Raw genomic sequence first — 16,470 nt, 5'->3', positions numbered from 1 at the left:
TTATGCTAATTAGATTCACTAAATCAAAACACAGGAAACTGCACGAGTGAGAAATACATCAGTAGAAATTACCCAATAGCCTTACACATCAATTGGCTAAAAAACTTGTATTTTAAAATCTTCATTTGTGTAACCTTAATCCTGCAACAGTGGGAAGGCAAAACCAGAATAATTTCTAAAATCCAACCCTTGCGTCAATAGCAGAATTCACACATACATCGCTCTCCCTTCACCTGCCTACAACCACCACCTTTTTGCTTCTTCACAGTACTAAAGCTTCAGCTGGTTTTCCTCTTCTGTCACATCATAACTTCCAACTCCCACACATTCATACATACACATACATAAAACATGAATCTATTGACTGGCTGATTCCACATCAAGCCTGGATTCCTTACTCTCACCTTTCAATTCTACACAGTCTGCCCCACCTACATCTTGGCTCACATTGTCTCCTGTCACATCTTCTTTTTTCCTCTGGCCCATTCGCAAATCCATGCTTTTTCCTCAGCTTCCTCTTCCTGTGTGCCAAGTCCCCTCCCTCTCCTTCAAATCCCTCCTCAAAACTCACTTCTTTTGGTTCGATTTCCGTCACTAATCTCAGCTCCGGCGCTATCTGCTCCCTCTCGCGCGCCTGATTACATCGAAGATAAAACAAAAAACATGAAACAGAAAAAGTAAGTTATCCAAATACTTCATATGTGCTCTCACAAGGGCAGTCTCAATATTCCTTTTTTCCCTCTCTGTACTACGTTGGTCACAGATCTGTGCGATTTCAATTAATTTGTGCTTATCTGAACCACAACTGAACCTCAAGGCCCATTGCACTGAGACACACAAATATTTTCCACTCTTTAAAAATTTTGCCTTTCCACCCTCACAGCTGGGTCTTATTAAAACACACTTCTGCTGCAACTCAAAAATAGTTTGTGTTATAGCATTGACAGTCTCTTCCTTCGAGTCACGCTAAGCTAAAATCAAAGTATTAACTAATCTCTAGCACTCTCCAAGTAATTCAAATTCTGCATGCTTAGTGCACACCTTCCACAAAGACCTCAACATTTGTTAAATCTGTTGATGTACTGGAAGAACTTGAAGTATCTTAAGCTTACATTCATCTCCAGAAATGTGGTTTTTAATTTGGAAACAGACAAAAAACAAGTTATAGATTTAAAGGAAGCATGAAGTGTTGCATCTGACAATTCTACCATTTTTGAAATCAGTTTACAGTCTTGGCACTTTTGTATGCAAACTTTTTGTATACAAATTATAGTAAATATTTTCTTATAAAATAAATAATGCAAAAGAACGAAAACATCCGTGGGAGTTTGAGGCTTAGACAAAGCTCAGTCTCAGATAACTGATTTTCAAACCAAATCTTAGTTCGTTTTTATTCTGAAATAACACAAAACAATTAGAAAAACAAACATTTTTCCATAGCATTATATGCAGAAAAGTTGCAAGAAAAATTATATCTTTGCCTTTGAAAGCTACAGACTTTTACGCTTACTTCTACTTTTGCAGGATTAAATGCTACAACTAATATCAAGTAGCACTACAGAAAGCACAGTTAGAGGTGTTCTTGCATCCAGACAACTTAAAAATTCTAAATCCATCTCAGCAAGTGTAAATTTTTCCCCCTCATTCCTTCTCAAGATTTCACTGAAGCAGCATACATTCAACCCCCAAGAAGCATAAGTGGCACCATAACTCTCAACTACTGACAAAAATTAGAAATAACAGATGAGCTGGACTGCCACCAAACAAGTCTGGACAACATAATGGTTGTGAAGTAATGGATTTACTATTTTTTTTTTAAAGCTGAAACTGCCTGTGGCCTAAGAGTAGTAACTTGAGATTAGACACAACACTGCTCCCTAGAAAAAGCACAGGACAGAATGAGGGAGCTCTTTCCACTGTCACAAAAGACTTATTTCTTTTCAGTCACAACCACATTATCCAAGTTTTGCTTTTTATGAAGTAAAATGAAACACTAGCTTCCTAACTTACTGTCAAACTGACAGTATTCCTTGAAATACTACACAATGGTTCAACACAGTTACTGTAAGACTGAAGCAAGAAGCCAGGGCTTGTGTGACTATAGATTTCAGTTTAATCTCCTTCAGGAAACATCTTTTAAATAATGCAGTGGTGTCTCCACTAAGTTCCAGTGTCCCTTGCATAGAGGATCAACCCTACTATACAGCTACCTTTACCCAGGAGGCCAGGATGTGGAGATGCTCTCGAGCCAATTCAATTATCCATCTGCCCTGGTCACAATATGGATGGCTACAATGGTAATCATGAAATATTTGAAGTTTGCAAAGTTAGGAGTATTCTGAAGAAAAGTAAAGAGTAAATAAAGAGCAATTTCATGGGTTTTGTCTCAAATAGTTTCAGTGGAGTAATTTCTCATTAACTATAAAAACACAGTTACCATGCAAGATAAATGCAATGGCATTTCCACTGAAAGCATGTAAGAGTTCTCAGTGTTTTCCTTTCACAAATAAAGACAGGCCCAGTTACTAACATGTCCTCTACTTCACAGTCTCTCTCAACTTTTATTCAGCATCTCTTCCTGAACAGCAACTAGATGTTACAAGAGGTAAGAAATACTTATCTGCCTGAATGCCCAAAAGTTCTGATATGGGGGGAAAAAAAACCCACAGCCAGTAAGAACACGTGGGCAAAAAGCTCTCATAGTAGCAAACAAGAGACAATGGGCAGAGGGTGGGGAATAAATGAAATTAAAAAGAAAAATCAGCAGCACAGACTGCTGACAAGCTAAAGCTTTTTTCCTGAAAGGACACCAGAAGGAAAAGTCATTGAATGCCCCTGGGTTTGTCAACTCTGTAAGACAAGACTTTGTGAACAGATTAGTCAGCAATGGAGTGTCCAGCAGCCACACATTTCAGAGAGGCAAGGCCACTTGAGCAGCACACTCTGAGGCATCAGCCATAAACTGGTGAAGCAAGGCAGTGCCAGGCCTAGAATAAAGACTAATCTAAACCTAGTTGTGCTACTGACACTTATACTGTCTCAAGATATTAAAAAAACAAAAAACCAAACAAAACAACAAAAACCCTAACAACTACACAAAACCTAACATAACTTTAAATATTCTTACCTGCCCTTTTGCATCCTCTGGCATAGATTTGATATGCATCCTTTTAAGACATCGAATGACACCATCATAGAATTGCACTGTGAATGTTCCTAGAAATGAGTAGTTAAGAAACAAACACACCTTGTTACTGTGAAGGCTTTATGTTTTATATGTTATTCTGTATGACAAGAGTAACCAGGTGTTACCCATAGTCAAGATCAAGAAAGGAACAAAAAACGTAAATGCTGGCCTCAATGAAACCCAGCTTTAATATTGTTACTCTTTGTCCAGATGGACAATTTCAAGCATGTTTAAGCTATTGAGGCACTTTTGCTCATAATTTGTTGAAATAATTACGTAACATTTAAGGTGCCCCACTAGGGAAACAGCTCAATTTACATCCAAATCCTCATTTGCTCTCACCTATAGTAAAAATTTCAACTTTTAATGTTCATTAGAAATATCACCATTGTGAAGTATTTATGTGTTCCTTTATTTTCCTATTTCCATTGTTTTTCTTCAATAAAGAGAACTAAAACAATTCTGAAAAATTAAATATAACATTAAATCAACAATAGTACAAAATAGTCCTAAGACTGTGCACAGGAGCTTCTGATAACTGAAGAGACACTAAAAAAAGCATTTTGTCTTCTAGGAGAAATTCCAGTTTTCAACTTTCATACAGATAAAAGATAAACATTTCACTAAATTTGATAAATAGAAACATTTTAACTAAATACTGAGGCAGTGAGGGAAACTTATAGACATATCACTTTTTTAAGCAGACTAAATCTACAGCACAGCATTTGCAAGCAGATCTTACCAATGGACCACATACATACCCTCTTTATTAATTGCTTCAATCTTTGCAGGGTAATATCGACAGTCTGTCCAACGAGCTAGGACTTCTTCTCCGGGTTTAAAATCCTATTTTAAACAAATTTAGTTATTAATACTTAAATAATTTATTTTTTTCCTAAAAATAATTAAACATTATGTGCTAGAGATTTAATGTAGGTAAACAGTTTACAAAAGTCTAAGACAAAATAAATGTGCCACTTACAACAAATTCTTCATCATCCTTCAGCCCTTCTTTCCTTAATGCTGGTCGCTCCAAAGGTCGCAACCTATTGCTGTCCCAGTAAATCCACTCATCGTAGCGATGGCTCCAGCGTTCAAAATGCACCAACATCTTCCCCTCTTCATAATCTATCTTCTCAATTCGAGATGGATACCTGGAGCGTTAAACACAAACTGGTAAGTGTCAAGGGTTTGTTTCTTGGTTTAGATACAATAGTGGCTATATAAACATTCAGAAAGTTGTATTAACGCTTTGTACTGAAAACTCTCCAGGTTTGAAAAAGGTTAATTTGATAGGATAACATAATATCAAGAATCTATACACAATAGCGAAAACTGGAATCAGGCAGAATTCTGCTCCTTCTGCCCTTCACAGAAGTATTGAAACAGATTCAAAAGTGCAAAGAATCTCCTAAAAAAAAAATCACTAATTTTTTTACCAGCATTTATATTAGGGCTGCTCTAAAGATGATAACACGTGTATGGAAAAGAAAGACCACACGAAAAGGACAGCTGCCTTTAACTTTCACATGTTTTTCTAACCAAGTGCTACTGTGGAGCAGTAGTAAAAGAGCAGAGTTTGAGCGACCAATTTCCAGTCCTACTGCAAATTCTTTAGCTAGAAAGGCAACTGACATATACAGGAAACCTGTCAACATAATCAATTTTGAATACAATCTCTCCAAAATACTGATTGTGCTGTTAAAGGAGTCTCTAACACTATGTTCTGACTAAAATGTAAGTTTTCAGGAAGTACAGGCTTTCCTTATCTTAGTGACTCGACCTGCACCTTAAAACAAAACGTGTCAGTCTCTTCTTTTCTCCTGTCCTACTTCAACTGCAGTGATGCATACAGCTTCCTAACATTTAAGTATCTCAGGAGCTGCTGATTAATAAAATCTCTCTGATTTTCTAGGTTACTACTGCAGTCACATTTCACCCTCACATCAGAATTCAGAGACAGTGCAAGCTCTTGTTGCATTTCTCTCATCCATATATTTCAGAAATGCTAAATAATATTATACCCATTTTTTAAGACCCCAGCTTTTTCTCACTGAACTTCAAAAAAACCCCACAAAGTCTTAGTCTAAAAGTGCAGATTCTCATTTGCCACTCTACTAACAAAATCTTTTTCAAGACAGTTTTCCAAGTCTTTTTTCAAAGAAACAAGATCAATGTCTCTTCCCCCTCTAAAGCAGACTGACAACAACAATCTAACAAGAATAGTGAAGCTGATGATCTACTGCATTAAAACAGAATGTAAAACTCGTGGGTCAAACCTGTAACCCAGCAGCAGCATACTGGTTTAACTTTGAACAAGGCTTCAAGAAAAGAAGTCAGCTATGAGATGGTTTTCCTAAGCCCTGCCTCTGATTATACTTTCTAAGTCCATATGCTGCTACACTTAGAAATTGTATTATAAAGTTTCTAATTTTTTTCATCTTCCAGAGTGTTCCAATTTCAGACTTCTTATAACTTGACACTAATCCTCAACATAAGCAGGAAGAAGAGCAAAGCAGAGGAAAAAGTAAAGTTACTGTTACTACTGCTCTTACAGCAAGTGTTACCTAAAGGAGTTCAAAGCAGAAGGATGACACAGAATGTATTTAACAGAGGGAAGGAAGGAAAAACACCAGAAAAGCAACAGGAGAGAAAGTTCATTTTGCAGCAATAAGAAACGAGAGTTTGTGCTTCAGTAGTGAAATGGAAGCCAAGAACGGTGGTGCCCTTTCCCAGTAGTTAGAAATCTTAGGTTTATCACATGCCAGCCAGTGATGCAAAATCATGGTTGTTTTACAAAATTCAGGGCCAACCAGCTAAAAGAGAATTCTCCTTTTCCTACACATCTCCAGTGCAAACACTGTTCCCATTATGGCACGTCCCTATAGCAGTTCCCTTGTTATGGCCAGGAGCTTTCTCTGGTCAGCAGCAGCCAAGTCACCATTCCAAGCACTGTGTGAGAAGACAATAGAAGGGATAAACTGGGAAAACACAGCACCGTCCTGGAAAGAGAAAACCACGTAAGAGGGGAAAGTAAAATACAGACCACAGTTTAGAGACAAATATTTTAAAATGAAGATAATTATAAAGATGATTCAGCAAGCCAAGAATCAGGACATTATTACAGATACAGAATCAAAAGAGAAAAAGTTAGCATCAGTTAATAAAAGAATATATACAAAATATTAATCCTTACTAGAGATCACTTTAGATAAGAAATGAAGCTCAAGGTATTTATAGGTTAATTTCTCTCTGCTAAATACAATTTCTGCTGTCAAAGTCTTTCTAGAAGTCCATGATATATCCTTAGAGATGGAACCACCCAAGCCATATGCAACTGGTTATTAGGCAACCCAAACACAACTTTGTATTTAGCAACAAGCTATTACCCTCAGTACCCACTAAATTTAGTCACACAATGTGCCACAAATATGTACAAACTGTAATATTTCACAACACTGATCCCATAGTGGAAAAGAGCAGAACATAGGTATTGCAGAATTTACTCTTGCAAATTATCCCCTACACAGAAAGATCTTTCTGGTGTTTTTGTACTTCTACTGAAAAGAATCAATTTCATAAATTAAAAAGCTTAATATGAAGACAATTACATCTCATACACATCAGATATTTTATGAAGAAGTTCCTTCCATCGCAAAGTTACAAGTAGGCATTTGAAGAAATACCACAAAGGGGGATATAAATATCATTCTTTACAGTATCAAAGCATAATAATATCTAAGGCCAAACCAACTTTCCGGTCAGGTTAATTCCCCCAGCAAGTACGCCACACTAAGTCATCATAATGAAACTGATGCACAAACAGATTTGCCAACATTTCATCAGCACAAACCAGAAAAACACACTCTAAAAATTTTAGGGTAAAGGCTTTACTTTTCACAAAATAAACAAAACAAACAAACAAACAAGACTCAAATAGACCAACACATTGACATTCAATAGTCAAGGTGTTCCTTTTATGGGAAGAAACAATATCCTGCAAATTTTGGGTGTGCTTTTGCAATAGGGTGCTGAAAAGAGTATATAATAATCACAAATGAAGTTACATCCAAAATTCAGGGGGGGTTGTTCTTTTTTTTTAAAGAAAGTACAAGAGAACTGTTGGTAGCCAATGTTATCTGCCCAGTTTACACATTGCATGCCCTCCATTCTCAGGTTCCAATCTTGGTGATTCCAACCCATTAGTGTTATGCAGTATTTTTGGAAAGCCTCAGAATTTGATATGGCTTTAAAAACTTATACTATGAAGCCCTGATCAGGCAACAATAGTGTTCTAGCATTTATACAATAAAAAATAATTGGAAACATCCCACTTCACTTCTTGACAGTGTAAAAAAAAACAAAACAACAAACCAAGTATTTTTTTCCAATGCACTCAACACACATTAATAGCCACAGAGACAGCACTTTTCATTTTACATCATACTTTTAACCCTTCAAAAGTGACAAAAAGTTGTGAATTGTCCTGTGAAATGGGACAATAGACATTTCAGACTGTAAAAAAGAATGCAAAAACATTAGTAAATTTGTCCAAGTTTGCACCTACAAAGTCTACAAACACACACATACTTCTTGCCTTTGCAACACTAGTACAAAAAGTGTTTCCTTCTACCTCACAGAGGAAATAAAACCAAACACCCTCCGTTCTGACTTCTCACAAGTAGTGTTCTGGTGTCTGCAAAATCTGCACCTACTTCTAGGTCCCCACATTTATTATACATGTATTGTATTAAATATAAAGCAGAGTCTTCACCCCCCCCCCCTTATAAACACCTGTCAGGCAACCCAGCCAACTGAAATTCAAAGCAAGGACTGTACCAAGTAAGATTTCTCAAAGTCTTACAGGGAAAAGGCTTCCTCCATACTGGGGGGGGAAAAAAAATCCATACAGATAATCAAATATACCAAGAGCAAGTACTGTTGTTCTGACAACTAACCTGTTTTAGAGAGCTGTTTCCATTCCAGAAACAAGGGCCATGTATCTGTACTTCATTACCTAACTTAAGAGTTTAGATCGAGCAAATTAGTAAAGACTGTGGTCTCAGGAAAACAACCGGGTTTTTTTCAAATCAGTATCGGCTGCTTACAGGACAACCAGTAGAGAGCTAGAGCCAAAAAAACCACAAGAAAGCATTAAAAAAGGAAGAGATGCGTCTTTAAATACATCAGCTTTGCAAGGACAGTGTCCTACTTGTGGGAGCTGACAGCTTAAGAAATGTCTTACACCCAGACATGCACTTGCAGGTATGTGCAGCTTTACCGCTTCTTCTTTTGCTGTGTCAGTGAGAAGCAGAAGGGGGTGTATGCATATGTATCAGTTTTTGTATGAGATCCCAGGGGAATTCAAACTGAAAGCAACCTCAGAAAGCCTCTAGTCCAACCTCCCACTCAAAGCAGGGTCAGCCATGGCAACAGGCCAGGTTTTCCAGTGTTTATCCATCCCAGTCTTGAAAACCTTCTATGCTGGAGACTCCACAAACTCTTCAGCCAACCTGATCCACTGCTTGACTGTCCCACAGGGAAAAAGATTCTCCTCAAATGTAGTCTGAATCTCTCATTTCAGTTTGTGCCTGTTGTCTTGTCCTGTAACTACCTGTAGGTTTTGGCTAAGTCTTGTTGATGACAGCCCTGTAGGTATTGGAAGGCTGATAGTGGGATTTCTGAAGCCTTCTCCAAGCTAAACAAGTCATTTCCTCACTCTTTCTTTGTAGATCATACACTCCAGCCCGATCATCTCATATACTGAATAATTTTCTATTTTATAATTTTCAATCCCATCTCATTTATTATCTGCTGACAGATGATCATATCAGTTTCAATTAGAGCTGCAGTTCATAGTTTCCTTTAGTGAATTTATATGGAACAAGTGGTACAAATTCTTTATTCAAGATGATCCCCTGCAACAGCATAACTGATAAAGCAGCAATTGCAGTTACCCCCACAATACAGCAAAAATAAACACAGTCATTGACAGCCTGTCCTAGCTGACCAGTTTGACCAGGCTTTCTTCTACTCTGTCATGGTACATGACAAATGATACCAGTGATCCAAACACTGTCTGCAAAAACTTCATTTAAAACTACAGGACTTTTAAGCAATAAATAGTCAAGGTACACCGATGACATCTTAAAAGTTTACAGAACATAAATAAAACACCAGATGCCATGAGCTGAATTTCAGCAACTAATACACAGTTGAAAATTTAAGACCTGCAGAAGTACGTCAGCAAACAAAACCATACTTTACTGTATTTTTTCTTACATCCTCTAGAAGCCTTTCCTCATTAACATTTTAACTAGTCATGATCATAAGATGACAGCAAGCTTTCAGAAAAATGGAGAGAAAATATTAAAACCCTTTCAAAGGCTATTTGTCAGCAAGTGTTCTCAATTAGTCACTTGTAGAAAGACTGAGCTAAGCAATACCAATGCTCTTCAATTTGGCTTTTGTTAAAAAAATAATAAAGAGATTTCATGTAAGTTCAGCAAGTTTATTTTCTTTGAAGTATGTATTTCTGCATGCAAATGAGGGGAATGCATACAGATTATATATAGAAAGAATTTAAAAAACATCCACCAACCCCTTATGCAACAGAAAGCCAACTAAGAAAAATCCCATAAACTACCACTGCAACCCCTGACACCCTAATAATAGCTCAAGAGTAGAATTTCTGTCACAAGCAATTTGGTTTTGTTTTATTAGTTCATTTTGTATTACTAGTTCATTTGAACTAGAGTCCTGTTGCCATTGTTGCTGCAACTGCTAAATTTTCATATTAACTTTCTTCTGTATATGGCACCACAAAAGTTTACATGCATTTAAACTTGACCTGGATCTACCTGGTGGTACAGATGATAAATCAATTCCTGGAAAGTTCAGGATAAATTCTGTTCTTCCTGAAAACACCCAGCAACTCAGCTGCAGAGCTTGTGACATGGCTCATGCCTGACAACCCAAACCTAGACAAGAATTCCAGCACTGACATGCAACACTTCCCTGTGAAAAGGCTGGGCAGGAGTGACACAAACTATACACTGGATATTCAGTGACATTTTTTGATTCAATTCAACTGAAGCTATTTTTACATATTTATTTTTGTTACCTGATTACTTTAACCAACTATTTTTAGTCACAGAAGATGCTACAATAAGTTTTATTGCATTATTTGGATGTTTTCCTTATCCTGCCATTCAGTTACAGAATCAGCATGCTGAAAACCCACTCTACAGCAACAGGTAAGAACAAGAATGGTTCTGTAAACCAAGTCCTTTAGAGTACATTTATTAAAACAAACACTTTTCCTATAATTAAAATGAAAGCTCTGCAAATAAGAAGTTTGACCCAACATTTTATACAGAGCATATAACTACTGGAGCAGACATACCAATATGTCAGCAATACACAGACTTTCCTCTCAAATCACTTGGAGTTAACAGGATCAGATATTTACAGGAACATGCTGAGCTCTCCAGGAATGCAACAGAAAAGCATTTCCAAACCCTTATAAATCAGAGAGCAGCTAAGAAAAAACTTCTGAGTAGAAGCATCAACTACTTCTGTCACCTACTTTAACAAAACCAGGGATTTTTCAAACAAACTAACACGGCCAGGACATACAATCAAATTAGCCTACTTGCTTTAATAAAATTTTTACTAACAATTTATTTCATCAGAACAGCTCCTTTCACAATACACAGGCTGGGCAGCATGATCCTTGTGCCCACAATTTCAATTTTATAGTCTTTGAGCTCACAATACACCTGGGTGGTTGCAGAGTCACAGTTCTAAGCACTTCGTTCCTCCAGCTGTTTGATACAAATACAACTGTACCTGCCTATCCCATGAACTCCAATTCAGGATGTGGTTTTTTTTCTAGAATCAGTTTTGTGAACCTGTCAAGTGTGACAGCTGAATACGAAACAACTCCCCTTGCATGCCTTCAAATGAAAACAAAAGAAGTCTTTGATCATGAAGTTTGCATATTGACACCCCGATCACCTCGGCCATGACACTGAATTACACACTACTCCAGAAAGGCTCTTTGCTTACTACAGCTGCACAAGCCACTAAGAGCAAATACACAAAAACCCATAGAAAAGTTTAGCTCGATTTCTGAAGAGGGAATATTTTCCTAAAACCTAACGGTTTTAACAGACTTAGCTGGAAATTCATAAAGTTCACATGTGGAAATTGTCAATTAATAAGTGCACTGATTTTTATAGTAAGTTATCAAAGCACACAAACTACACAAAATAATTATGCTCTCAGCAAATACTAAATAATGTCTTCCGTACCATTTTTGTAAATAGTCCAGTGCCTCCAAACGAGCACCAATTTCAAATGTGATTCCAGGACGATTTGGAGGCTTTTTACTCATCTTGATATTGTCTTTTTCACGACCTTTGAAGGAAGGAAAAAAGTTGCATTAAAACACATTATGTTGTTTAAAATGTGACAGCAAATATATTCCAGAGTGTGAAAAGATGCAAAATTTTGATCCTGACTTTGGATTAACTGCTTAGTTTACAGAAATACAGTTGAGGCCCAAAACAGGGATCAAGAAACATTCACATGTACTTTTATTCAGATTTCTTTCCCTGTGAAAAAAATCTGTTATCAACCTTAAGTCAAAAAATAAGAAGAAAAAGCCCATAGTGCTCATCTCTGGAACTATACTAAACTGTAATTCCTTGGCACCCTTTTAGAGCAAAATTTTAGTCTACCTATAGTCAACATGCGTGCTCTGTTCGGTTGTGGAAAAGGCCAAGAAAAACTTACCAAAACCAGATAAACCTGGCCTAAAGGAAAAGTAAGATGAAATTAGCACAAACAAAAATAAACAAAAACCCGTCTTGAGTTTTTCTATGCATTCTGGAGTCGCACTCATAGCACTGAGTTTCAGTCACAACTGGCTTCTAATTTTATTCTGTAGCTCAGTCACTATCAAAAAAAAAAAAAAAATCACTTCTCTGTGCAACTACTGTCACTATCACCGTGACTTTCTGCGTTGCTCCCTGTACCACCCCAAGCCTGCTTGCCGAGCAGGAGTGCCGGGATGCGGGGTCGGAACCTCCCTGCTCCGCACCGCGGGGGAGCGACACCCGGCCCCCCGTTCTCCGGGGGGCTCCCCTGGAAGCGCCGGGAGCGCGGAGACACAAAGGCTCCAGCCCAGCCAGGCTCGGAGCGGGAGGGCCGCGGCCCGGCAGGGGCTCAGCGCTCGGCACAGCCGGGGGAGGCCCCGCCGGACCCCCGGCCGCGGGCGGGGCCCGGCGCGGGCAGAGCCACGGGCGCCGCCCCGCCAGGCCCGGTCGCCGCGCCGGGGGCGCCGAAGCCCCGCCGCCCGCGCGCCGCCCGCGCCCCGCCCGCGCTCCCGCCGCATTCCCCCCTCGCTGCCCCCGCGACGCCCCCCGTTCGCAGCCCTTACCGCCCGCTCGGCTCGCACGGGGCCCGGCGCGGCTGCCGTGGGGTGTCCGGCACGGCCGCCCCTCACCGCCCCATCCTGCCCGCGCCCCGCACGCGTCACCGCCGCGCGACGCGCCCCGCCCCCGGCACGTGACCGCGAGGGGCGGGGGGCGAGCGAGACAAAGAGCGGCGGCCCCGGCGCTGGGACCGCGGGCTGCGGGCGCTGGTACGGGCACAGCGCCACAGCCTTCCCCGCCGCACACTGCCGGCCTCCGCCACAGGAACAGGGGAGAGCGGAGTGACTTGTGCTGTGGAGAGCGGAAAAAGGCGGTTAATTAAGGAACTGGAGCCTTTTTCTTGCTGGGAAAGGCTGAGGGAGCTGGGGCTGTTCAGCCCCAGAAGAGGCGGCTGAGAGGGGAGCTCATCCAGAAGTATCTGAAGAGAGGGTGCCAAGAGGATGGATCAGGCTCTGCTCAGTGGTACCAAGTGCTCGGTGGTACTAAGTAATGGGACAAGAGGGAACGGGCAGAAGCTGATAGGCAGGAAGCTTCACCTGAATACCAAGAGCTTTAGTGTGTAGTGACCGTGCACTGAAACAGCTTGCCTAAAGAGGGTGTGGCGTCTCGCCACTAATTCAGGTGGACACAATCCTGTGCAATGTGCTCGAGAATGACCCTGCTTAAGCAGAGAGGTTGGACCACGTGACCCCCTACTGTCCCTTCCAACCTGACCAATTCTGTGACTTTGTGATTCTGTGAGAGGGAGAAAAAAGATTCAGGGCAGTCACTGAGATGGTCATGGAGGTACCACAGCCTGTGGCTGGTGGCCACAGGGCAGCCCAGGCCAGGCAGCTGGCTCACAGTGGCCTGCCTTTGCCTCTGTTTTTTACTCATGACAGCAGCTTCATCTGACCCACAGACTTTCTCACTTTTATTCATCCCAGCCTCCCCCTATGCTGCTGAGAGCAGGGTGAGTGAGCAACTGGGTGGGTGCTTGGCAGCTGGTGCGACCAGCCCACTGCTGTCCCTGTGACACCCAGTGTTGTGGTGACTGCTCTGTTGCTGTTTGCTGTGCTGCTTATCATTGTGTTCTGCTCTGCCTGGGAGACCTGTGATAAAGGCAATGACCACGAGCCAAGTCAGCCCCTGCATTGCTGCCATCCCAGTGCTCAGGGAACCATCTCATGGAGATTTTCCTTTTCTTCTTCTCCAGGATAGATGTTTCCAAGCTTGTAATGGCAAGATCAGCATCATCACATCCCCATGGATGTGATCAGTAAAATAAATGTCAAGTTTCCACCAACTAATAAAAAGGCTTTCCTAGGCATAGTGTATTTCTGGAAAGTGCATGTTCTGTGTAACAGTCAGCTTGTGAGTCCTTTCCATTAAGTGACCTTTAAGAACTTTTTTAAGTGTTTTGAGTTTGTGTGGCAAGATTTTGGTAGTGGGGGGCTTCTGTGAGAAGCTGCCAGAAGCTTCCCCCATGTCTGACAGAGGCAATGCCAGCTGGGTCTAAGATGGATCCACTATTGGCCAAGCCTGAGCACATCAGTGTTTTGCCTGTGATGGTAATTGATGAGAGGAATGATCTTAGGATCTTGCCCTAGGAGCCCTTTGTTATATTTTCTCTCCCCTGTCCATTTGGGAAGGGCAGTGACAGACTGGCTTTGGTGGGCAGCTGGTATCCAGACAAGGTCACTAAACAGCAGCAGGACAGACAGGACAGTTTGTTTGGTAGCCCTTGGGCCTGTCCAGAGAGTACCAGCTGTAAGAAACTCTGTTTTCACCTGGAGCCTCTGACAGAAAACACCTGGAAAGACCCAAGGTTGACCTCTGGGGTTCTGGAGCTGAGGGTATCAAGGGTCTGAGATGTACTAGATGTTCGTAGGAAGGGGCACCTCTACACATAATACAACTGAAGCTACATGGAGTAAGGGGTAGGATTGATCACGCAGTGGGCTCAGAAGAGGCAATCCTGTGCCCTTGAATACTGAAAGAGGTCACCACTGAGCCAGGAGGCAGAGATTTCAGAGCATCATCTGAGGAGGTGGCTCAAGCCCAAAAGTATAATAAATAGCAGAAAGTGAAAGGCAATATGCTCTGTTCACCTGTGCATCCTGTTGGGTTGTGCAAAACCATCTGATGTGGAAAGCTACTGGGTGGAGTGCAAGTCATGGACCAAATTAATTGATTGGACTTGTATGGACATTTGGGGGATGTCCCACAGACTAAGGAAATGACATCTGTGCATATGTCACAGGACAAGGAGGGGGGTCGTGATTGACGGTGATGTTGGTAACACACCAGGTGTGGTGGCTGTTGCTGAATAACACTTGCACAGCATCAGGGCTTTTTTTTTTTTTTTCTTCACTCATCTTCCTCAGCAAGTAGGCAAAGGATGGGCAAGAGACTGAGAGGGGACAGAACTAAGACAGCTGACCTAAATTGGCCAAAGGGATATTCCATGCCATAAAACATTGACCTCAGCAAGAAGACGTGGGGCAGAAGAAGAATGGTGGGACATTTTTCTTCCAAGGTGACCATTGCTGGGAGATGGAGGTGTATAGGTCTGCTGGTGGGAAGTGCTGAGTGCTTGCCTTTGAATTGCTTGGGGGGTTTTTGGGCTGGGTTGTTTGGTTTAGGGGTTTTTGCTTTCCTTCATTTATTAAACTGTCTCATGCAGATCTGCAGACATTTCTGGGGGTGCTGGTCGACAGTGGCTGAACATGAGCCAGCAGTGTGCCAAGAAGAACAGTCAAGGCATCCTGGCTTGCATCAGAAATAGTGTGGCCAGCAGGACTAGGGAATGAAATTGTCCCTCTGTACTTGGCACTGGTGAGGCCACATCTTGAATCCTAGGCTTAGTTTTGGGCCTCTCACTGCAAGAAAGACATAGAGCTGTTGGAATGTGTCCAGAGAAGGACAGCAGAGCTGGGGAAGGGTCTGGAGCACCAGTCTGATGAGGGGCAGCTGAGGGAGCTGGGGGGTGTTCGGCCTGGAGAAAAGGAGGCTCAGGGGGGACCTTATCACTCTCTACAACTCCCTGAAAGGAGGCTGGAGCCAGGTGGGGGTTGGTCTCTTCTCCCAGGCAACAAGTGATAGGACTTGGAAAAGGCCTCAAGGTGTGCCAGGGGAGGTTTAGACTGGATATTAGGAAAAAATTATTCACAGAAAGGGGGGTCAGGCATTGGAACAGAGTGCACAGGGAAGTGATTGAATCACCATTCCTCAGAGCATTCAAAACACATGTGGATGTGGCAGTGGAGGGCATGGGTTAGTGGTGAACAGAGTGGTGCTGAGTTAATGGTTGAACTCAATTATCCTAGAGTTCTTTTCCAACCTTAACGATTCTATAATTCTCACTTATGTTCTCCCCATTCTCTTCCCTATGCCACTGCCGGGGGAGTGAGCAAGTGGCTGTGTAGGCGTTTGGCTGCTGTTCAAGGTCAACCCATCTGCTTCATTTAGTCCCCAGGAGGCTGCCTCCCACTTAAGGAGTCTTTATAGACAGACTGTTCAGTAGGGTATTTTAGAGTATTTGCTATGATATTTTTTTTCCTCCCTAGATTTTCCCTTGTTACCATTTTCTGGAAGGTGGTGGCAAACAGAAGAGACTGAAGGAAGAAGGTAGCTTGAAGAAAAACACAGGAAACAAAATAAGAAAACAAAGAAAAAAGGAAAGGAAACTAGAAGATTTTTTTCTTTTTTTCAGTAAAAAAGTTGCCATTGCTTTCATTTGAATTCTCCAGCTCTTACTACCCTGAGTGTAGTTTTGATGCAAGCTTTGGTTTAGAGGGCTAAAGGATAGTGAAGGTTGTTGTGTAAGGAATGAGCTCTCTTTGAGTGGCAATGAATGTGCAG

General features: G+C 41.3%; 1 protein-coding gene across 5 annotated transcripts in view; it reads right to left on the bottom strand.

Moving 5' to 3' along the window:
* Positions 1-12,721, bottom strand: part of PHF20L1 (PHD finger protein 20 like 1) — a gene marked incomplete at its 3' end in the record, with an annotated part of 56,709 nt that extends 43,988 nt beyond the window's left edge. For 3 of the 5 annotated variants that reach the window (XM_082298229.1, XM_082298230.1, XM_082298232.1), the window contains exons 1-6: positions 12,633-12,721; positions 11,503-11,608; positions 4,170-4,341; positions 3,949-4,033; positions 3,128-3,216; positions 572-634 (exon numbers count right to left, since the gene is read on the bottom strand). In XM_082298229.1, the coding sequence (XP_082154355.1) occupies positions 572-634; positions 3,128-3,216; positions 3,949-4,033; positions 4,170-4,341; positions 11,503-11,585 (492 nt within the window). In that variant the 5' untranslated portion in view covers positions 11,586-11,608; positions 12,633-12,721. The remainder of the gene's footprint in view (positions 1-571; positions 635-3,127; positions 3,217-3,948; positions 4,034-4,169; positions 4,342-11,502; positions 11,609-12,632) is intronic. The other 2 variants (XM_082298231.1, XM_082298233.1) reach the window with 1 other exon arrangement.
* Between the last annotated feature and the right edge of the window lie 3,749 nt (positions 12,722-16,470).

This window comes from Coloeus monedula (assembly GCF_965178545.1).
Source record: "Coloeus monedula genome assembly, chromosome: 1".
Taxonomy (NCBI): domain Eukaryota; kingdom Metazoa; phylum Chordata; class Aves; order Passeriformes; family Corvidae; genus Coloeus; species Coloeus monedula.
Note: the sequence above shows the minus strand (reverse complement) of the source record. Positions and strands in the feature narration are given on the sequence as shown.